Source organism: Cynara cardunculus (genome assembly GCF_001531365.2).
Source record: "Cynara cardunculus var. scolymus isolate 2C chromosome LG 16, CcrdV1, whole genome shotgun sequence".
NCBI classification, from domain to species: domain Eukaryota; kingdom Viridiplantae; phylum Streptophyta; class Magnoliopsida; order Asterales; family Asteraceae; genus Cynara; species Cynara cardunculus.
Genome location: NC_037543.1, coordinates 3,593,051 through 3,602,242, shown reverse-complemented (window position 1 = coordinate 3,602,242; position 9,192 = coordinate 3,593,051). Strand labels below are relative to the sequence as shown.

The 9,192-nt window shown below is 34.0% G+C and overlaps 1 protein-coding gene across 1 annotated transcript; it reads right to left on the bottom strand.

The window, feature by feature from the left end:
* Positions 1–2,336: 2,336 nt before the first annotated feature.
* Positions 2,337–7,864, bottom strand: LOC112499696 (transcription factor bHLH71-like). Its single transcript, XM_025103026.1, has 3 exons — positions 7,580–7,864; positions 3,093–3,524; positions 2,337–2,447 (listed from the first exon to the last, which is right to left on the bottom strand). The coding sequence occupies exons 1-3, from the start codon at positions 7,673–7,675 to the stop codon at positions 2,337–2,339; spliced, it is 639 nt and encodes a 212-aa protein (XP_024958794.1). The 5' UTR covers positions 7,676–7,864.
* Positions 7,865–9,192: the final 1,328 nt, after the last annotated feature.

Sequence of the window (9,192 nt, the reverse complement as noted above, 5' to 3'; positions counted from 1 at the left end):
TTTGCTCTTATCTCAAGTTCTTTTCTCGTGATCGCCTATTGCATCATAATATCACGATACTGCTTGAGGAACAACGAATCGTCGGTGTCGTTAACGTTTGAGGATCAAGAAAATCTTGATCCGGAAATGGGAGTGGATGATCACGGTGAAGATCGCGATCAATCGAGTTATGTACCTTGGCTTGTTTTAGGTAAAGGTTTAGATGAAGCGTTGATAAAGTCGATCACGATATGTCAGTACAAAAGAGGCGATGGTTCGATTTCGTGCACCGATTGTTCGGTTTGTTTACAGGAGTTTCAAGAAGATGAGAGTATTAAGCTTCTACCAAAATGTAGCCATGCCTTTCATGTCTATTGTATTGATACTTGGCTTAAAACTCACCTGAATTGCCCGTTATGTAGAGCGAAAGTATGCTTCGAAGATAAGGCTTCAACAGTTATATCACCACCACCGTTGCCACCGCCACCGCCGCCACCACCTCCGGTGATCACTGTTGACGTAGGAGGAACGGATCATGCCATACTTGAGATTAGAGAAGATAAACGAAGGAAGATCAGAAGATCGAAATCAATGGGCTATTTATGCCGAAATCGGGGTTCAATATATGACATTTGGCTCATTGATCAAGCCGACGTAATGGGACGACAAGAACTCCGATATCGGAGTGATGTCGGATCCTCGGAACATGTTTCGAAGGAAACGAGGGTTTAAAGAATACAAATCGGTTGTCACCAAACTTTATGTTCGATCGTATATTAACCCCTGATACATTATTACTTTATTCAAGAAGTAGAATAAAAAAAATTAATAAAATAAAACAAAGAAGTATTTGTATTTGAGTCTGAGCAGAGATGTTTCAATTTTTTTGAAGACCCTGTTATACTTACAGCTTTTGATTACACTGCAAAATAAGATAATAAAGATACAGATATACAAATTACAGAGGCGATGAGATGTATTCGTTTTGTCTACTGTTAGAAATTAGAGAAACACTGATGTGAGCAATAAGTTTTACATTCGTTAACGAAAGGCCTCTAGATACATATTGTCGAGATGCTTAAATTATTTGAAAGTAAAATCTGGCTCGATAAATACATGGTAATTCAAAGATCGGCTATAACGTTGGTTTGATCTGATGATTCAAAACGGTTAAACGTTTCAAGTGAAGAACTAGACAAAGATTTGTCTAAAAAAACGCGATATAGAAAGGAACGTGATCAGACATAATCGAGACCAATTTGGACCACTCGAAGCCTAGTCAACAACACTAAATGATTACAAAAATATACGTTATACTACAAGTTTGATTCGTGATTTGTCGAATATAACACTTTTTTTTATTAACCTGGCTATCCAACCCGCTATGTGGGCCGACTAATTCCAGGGCGACCACCTGTTTTGCAGATATCCTGGAGTCACCGCATTTGAACCTCCGTGGCCACAAAGGGATTTTTATTCCTCCTTGGATTTGAACGTAGAACCTCCTGATACTTTTGACCTGGTAAAGTCAAGCTCAAACCAACCGGACACTATACTTGTTATCATTAATGATTACTTTTAGATAAAATAAAATAAGGATAATGAACAAATAAGTGATCATAATTTGGAATTTTAATATGAACTCATTTGGGCCTTCAAATTCGGGTTCAAACATCGGGCTGGCCCGATAGACCATTGCACATTGTTAGTATTTTTGGTATGTCACATTTTAAAAAATAAAGGATCCGGAAACAATAACGGAAGCGGCAGAAATCATTGGATTCATAGCATTTGTATTTTATCATTGAATCTTCGCTCTAGTAAACGAACGATCTTAACATGGTTCTATTTACATTTATGACATGGTTTCCTCTTTATTCTATTAGACCGGTTTTTCCAGAGCTAAAGTTGAACTATATCTGTGCCGATTTATCTTTATTTTTGCAAAATTAAAATTATTAAATACCCAATCAAGCCGCATGCCCGCTTTTGCCTTGCGACTCAGTTGACAACTGTCCAAATACAAAACAAGTTTCCGGTTTAGTCACGCACCCCCCAACCCGTCCGGCGTCCGCCCGCCTGCCACTAGTTTCAATCGTTGAATGAGTCAAAAAAACATCTCTTCATATTGGTATTTTTAAAGACGGGTTTTGTAAAAGGTCGGTTAGGATCGTCGGTGACTTGTTGTGAAATACCCAATCAAGCCCACATGAAAACATCTTAATTAAAGTGGTGTTGTACTTGAAAATGACAAGAAACCCATAAGAGGATGGCAATTGCATTATAAAATTTTACGATTTTACCCCCAACACAATAGGGGTAAATTGGTAAAAGGACATGCATGAAGCCATGTTTCATTAATCTCTGGAATCAATACATAGGGTAGCTTCTTGTTCAATAAGTCCAAGGATCTGGTGGACTGCACCTGCAATCTCATCTGCTGAATTCAAACAGCACCCTTCTTCCACCTGCATAATATTTAATGCTGCTGTAATCACTTGTACATTATGCATTAAAAGCTACACATTCATACTTATTTTCTTCATTCCAAAAATACCCTCATCAATCATCATTACACCCTTTTTTTTAGTTGTTTCCTGTACCATCATTGTACATATTTGTAAGGTAAAAAGGGAAAGTACTTGGTACCATTCCTGACTTAAACAAAATGACTTTTTTTTAAAACTATGATTCGGGTCGGTTTACGTGTACCGACCGATCTTTCAAACGATGGTAAATGGTCTGAAGTTATCACATGTGAATACAACGTTTTGTATTAAAATTGTCCTAAAAAACTTGTTAAGACATCAAAATCATTCTATAAACTTATTACAACACTTTTAATATGACCCTTTTATTTTTTCATCCTAGAAATGAAGTCTTATAAAGCAGTTTATTAAGACATTTAGAATCGGTGGTGTTCTATAAACTCAATTTTGTTGTAGTATAAAGTCTTATAAAACATTCAATTGGAACACTTTTAACATTTTAAACGTCCTGTAAATCCAACATTACTGTAATGAGTGACACTTATTCCTTCATAATACTTTAAAACGATGCAATGAAGGGTTGTACCGTTCAATCCTTCTTTGCTTCCGAGTACTTATACGTACCTTAAGAGTAATGGAGTAGAGCACAAACGGGTCGAAAGTGGTGACGTTGAGGTGGAGTATCGAAAGGTAACATGTTTGCAAGAAAACAACCATCTTCGACAGTTGTTTTAGCCGTTTTCGTGACAGGATCCGAAGATTGGCATGTGTTTGGACTAAATTGACCTCGATATCCGCCATTGTGGCATTGCTCTTTGAAGCATTCGTGTTGGGGATGCTAGACCAAGTGTATTGTGGGCAAGTGAAAAATTTCTGAAAATGGAGGGGTAGTTGTGGTATTTCACACTCTTGGGTCGGATTATTACTATTTTCGTCATGAATGGTTGGATCTTGTTGTCGAATCGAGAGGAACTTTTGAGCTTCGAGAGATTGCAAGAGGTGTTCGAGCTCCTTCACAAACTCTATAGCACCACCAATTATCGATGCTTGATCACCCTGTAAAATAACCGATTTATTTGTTAATAGTTAATTTAAATTATGCAATATTTTTATTGTGAAAATATTACATTCACTTTATAATTTAAAACAAGAAAACGATACATTATATTCATAAATAAATAAACAAACATATATATATATATATATATGTGTGTGTGTGTATATATATATATATATATATATATATTTGGGATCATGTGAAACCAAAGATTTTTCGTGAGACCCGTAAGACCAATTATCAACCATTTGATTAGATCTACAATCTGAACATTCATAATCACAAAATTGTCACGAGACTTCTCAATAATCACAAAATTGTCACCGTGCAATTTTAGACCATTAAATCATTAGTTTATAAAGTTGATTAATGAACGTAAATTGGTCTTAAGGGTCTTACAAAAAACTCTTAGTCTAACGTGAACCCAACTATATATATATATATATATATATATATATATATATATATATAAAAGAATATACTTTTGGATAGTAAAAATATTTAAGAATAAAAAAACACCCGACAAAATGACAAGAAAATTAATTTCTAGAAAAGAAAAAAAATGCAGTTTTGGTTATTTTGTTTAAACTAGATCAATAATTCTCTCTCAGACACACATATATACACACATACATATATATATATATATATATGTGTGTGTAGGTTTAAATTAGAATATTAACTATTTAGTAAAACAAGAAAAATATTGTTAATATATAAAATCATATGTGATATTAAATTAACGTCAAATAAATGGAATCAAAGTCGCGGTAGACGAAGACCTCGTTCGCTTCTCTTTGGAAGTTGTTTATAGAAGCGTGCTTTTAAAGTGCATTAATCTGGCTGATCCGCGATTACTAGCGATTCCAACTTCATGTTCCCGAGTTGTCGACTTTTGAGCATGTATGATTTTGTATATGAATATATATATATATATATGTGTGTGTGTGTGTGAATTATGTATGATTTTGTACGTGAATATATATATATATATATATATATGTATGTGTGTGTGTCAGTGTGTATGAATCATGTATAATTTTGTACGTGAATCATATGCGATTCTGTACATTAACGACTTTTTTCTTGTTTTCTTAAATAATTAGCGTTCTCGTTTGAACTTAATGATATCTATTTAAGAAAATGGTTGAATCACCTGTGATTTTACATTAACATCACGAATAAAATATGTTATTCACGCGACTTCTCCCCGCGACCTGAGGTAGCGGCTAAAGTCGCTTGCGCCTCCTTTTTCACCTGTTAATATAAAATCACATATGATTTTGTATGTAATTTGAATATTTTTTTTTCCTTAAATGAGTATCATTCTTGTATGAACCTATCTTTCTCTCTCTCGCAATATATATATATATATATATATATACACACAGAGAGAGAGAGAGAGAGAGAGAGAGGATTGAGTTCCAGTGAGACATAAAATTATGGCGAGAAAGGTGAGAAATGATCTCCATCTTTGTATCAATTCTAATTGAAGATCAATAGTAATGAGATGCACCGTGATACACTAGATCAATTCTCATATCAAGCACGATCCATAGGGTGGAGGTGAAATCAAAAGTGATCAAAGATTCAGATTTCTCCTTGTGTTTCTCATTTTAACTCTTAATCTCACACGATCCTTTCTCTCTCTCTCTCTCTCTCTCTCTATATATATATATATATATAATATAATATAATATAATATAATATATATAGGCTTGGTTATGGTGAGAAGCATAAGAAGAGATCTACATCCTTGGATCAATTTTAATTGAATGTCAACACCAATGAGAAGGTGCACCAGATGCACTGGATCAATTCCTTTCTAAAACACAATCACTTTAAATCTCTTCTTACGCTTCTCACTTTAAATCTTTTTCTCACACGATCTTTATATATATATATATATAAATATATATATATATATATGTATATATATAAAGAGGGTTGGATTCTGATGATAATGAAAGTTATGGTGTAAAAGGTAAGAAGAGATCTCCACCCTTGGATCAATCCTAACCGAAGATGAATACTATTGAGGTGCAATGAGATGCATTAGATCAATTTCCTTGATAAGCACCATTCATAGGATTAAAGTGAGATACAACATGATCAAGGATCCAGATCCCTTCTCACTTTAACTCTTATTCTCACACGGCTCATCTATATATATAGGGGAAGAATCGTGTGAGAATGAGAGTTAAAATAAGAAGCGTGAGAAGGGATTTGGACCATTGATCACCTTTAATCTCAAACACACCCATGAATTGCGCTTGATAAGGGGATTGATTCGGTGCATCTCATCCTAATATGCATCCAAGTGTGGAGATCTCTGCTTACGCTTCTCAGTTAATTTTCCTTCTCACCGGAACCTAACCCTATGTGTGTGTGTGAGAAAAAAAGTTCGGCTGCAAACAGATTCTAGGTTGTTAACTAGGGGACAAAGAAAAGTGTGAAACGTGTTCATTCACAGGTTATATATACATACATGGATATAAATATATGTATGTATGTATGTATGTAATTGCATGAGGCTCATAAAAAAAGTTGAGAATTGTGAGAATCATTCATCATGTGATACGTGTTGTTTCAGATTATAAAGCAATGCATGTGGCAGTGTAGTATCGTTTTGCAATGTGAAACAAAAAGAATGAAAATAATTATATTGTGAAACACTATATTGTTATATGCACTGTTTCACAAAGTGAAAATTATAAATCAGTACATGAAAATTCGTTCTCAACTTTCTCTTGTGGTTTTCATTTGATTAGTGTATACACACACACACACATATATATATATATGGATATATATATATATATATGGATATATAATGGGGAAAGTACTTCAATAGTAAACATTTTTTTCTACTGTGAACCAGTGGACAAAGGAGACCGCAACAAGTATCTCCGGTTGTCCACATTCATCATGAATAATGAACATGAAAATTCGTGAACTATTAAAGATGAATGATACACCATTCATGATCCATGATAAATGATATATATTATTCACAATGAATAACTCATGAATCTATGTGACACGTTATGCGCTTTTCTTTTACCCTGGTTCACAACAAAACTTAGGTTTTCATAGAACCTATCTCTCTCTCAATATATATATATATATATATATATATATATATATATATGAAATTGGTTTGTAGAGTTTTCACAAATAAAAAAGGTTTGCAATTGATCACTGTTCGGTTTCTATATATACCAAAAATGGTATGAAGAGAAAAACAGGAATAATGATTATTAGCAGAATAGGAGACAAAAAGATACAGGTGGAATGGGACGTTGGTTAAAAGATTAAATTTAATACATGTCAAATGGTCCTCTTTTTCTTTTTTATTTTTTTTTTAATTTATAAAATAAGTTATATATTAATTAATATTCTATTATTAATTTACACGATCCAACAGTATTCATTTGGTCAACGTCTTATTTGACTCCAAAATTTAAAATGTTATAAACATATATATAATTACAACTGGACCTATTTTCTAAGTAAATGAAGAATTAAATCCATAATGCAAGATTCATTTAGAACCTGCTTTAAATTTCGCTCATAATAAAAGTTATGGTGAGAAGGGTAAGAATAGATCTTCACCCTTAAATCAATCTTAATTGAAGATCAACACTAATGCAGTGCACTGAGCACCAGATAAATTTCAGTGATAAACGCATGGGTGGGTGTGAGATTAAGAGTGATGAAGAGTTATGAATTCTTTCTTATGCTTCTCACTTTAACTTTTATTYTCACATGATCACTGAGCACCGGATAAATTTCAGTGATAAATGCATGGGTGGGTGTGAGATTAAGAGTGATGAAGAGTTATGAATTCTTTCTTATGCTTCTCACTTTAACTTTTATTYTCACATGATCACTGAGCACCRGATAAATTTCAGTGATAAATGCATGGGTGGGTGTGAGATTAAGAGTGATGAAGAGTTATGAATTCTTTCTTATGCTTCTCACTTTAACTTTTATTATCACATGATCTCTCGTCTTGGTACTAAATAATAATCAAGGGAAATTAAAAACAAACCCTTTTGAGGTAAGATTCCGGCAAGAGAGAACGCAGGGCAGCGAGATGGTGGTTCATCTGTTTCCGGCGGTTCCTCTCGACAGCAATGTGATTCATTCTCTGACTCTCTACATCTTCTTCGTTTCTAAAACCCCTCTTCTTCTTCCTCCTCCTCCTCCCTCCTCCACCGTCGTTTTCCGGGCTGCCGTGTTGTTCTGCCGCCGTCGTCAATGAAGAATCAAAGGTGATGGGAAGAGGTTTGTGGTGGAAGATGGTGGTTTCATGGCAGTTAAAAGGAGTTGCAGAGATGGTGTCATGGATTATGAAGTTGGGGAGTTCATTTGCTTCTAAACCCATCTCCATCTCCATCTCTCATGTGTAGGACTCTTTGTGCTTTTTGTGTTTATAAAGTAAAGATTTAAATACTATTTGAACTATTTTTACCCTTAAAATAATTTTCTTAAAATAGTCGGTGTACGATTTCTAGTCAATTGAATTACTGAATTCGAGTCTATCGTCAGTTCGTCTCGTTGTACATATTTAACTAAAGATTGGTAAAACTCTCGTCACGTTAACATCTAACAAACAAATCCCGAGTCTTTGAGGTTATATGATGGAGTAGCTAGAATATCTAATTTCGTGCGGACATTTATAAAAGGCGGTTGAGTTAATTATAAATATGTCATATCTGTCCAATATTCTATCTCATAGAGTTCAAACGAGAACACCTTCATTTTACGAGAACGCGATAAAATCTTTTACTAAGACAATCACATGTGATACTATTATTTCATCACATATGATACACATGTGATACTAAATCAGAGACGTGATCGATTTTTGATGCGATCTTGGTTGCGACCAAGTCGTCCTTACACCACTAAGCCCCTCACAAATATTATCACATGTGATAAGGGTGTTGTTGATATGATACTATAATCCATCAAGACCATCACATGTGATACTGAATCATAGACGCATGCAACTTTTGGCGCAACCTAAGTCGTAGAACACGTCGTCCGCACATCACAGGGTCCCCTCACGCGTATTATCACATGTGATAAGAGTGTTCTCGTGTTCTCATAAAATTGAAGTGTTCTCATTTGAACTTCCACACACACACACACACACACACACACACATATATATATATATATATAGTTGGGTTCACGTGAGACCAAGGGTTTTTCGTGAGACCCGTAAGATCAATTTATGTTCATTGATCAACTTTATAAGTTAATGATCTAACGGTTTAAAGTTACACGGTGACAATTTTGTGATTATTGAGAAGTCTCGTGGCAATTTTGTGATTATAAATGTTCAAATTATAGATCTAATCCAAGGGTTAAGAATTTGTTTTACAGGTCTCACGAAAAACCATTGGTTTCACATGATCCCAAATATATATATATATATATATATATATATATATATATATATATACTATATTATAATGCATTTGACTAAAACTCTTAAAAACTCTTAAAACTCTTAAACCCGTTCATCCCTATCTGATTTCATCCCATAACTGAATCCGTGTAACTAACTGCAGATAAACACAATCAAATACAGGATAAACATCTTTTTTCAAATATAAAAAATCTAAAATATAATTAGGATAATCATTGAGTTAT

Excerpts from the sequence above, each read along its gene's own strand:
- LOC112499696 (XM_025103026.1), bottom strand. The coding sequence starts at position 7,675 with ATGAATCACATTGCTGTCGAGAGGAACCGCCGGAAACAGATGAACCAC. Across the intron at positions 3,525-7,579 it reads CGGAATCTTACCTCAAAAGG|GGTGATCAAGCATCGATAAT; the intron begins GTTTGTTTTTAA and ends GTTATTTTACAG. Across the intron at positions 2,448-3,092 it reads TCTACTCCATTACTCTTAAG|GTGGAAGAAGGGTGCTGTTT; the intron begins GTACGTATAAGT and ends AATATTATGCAG.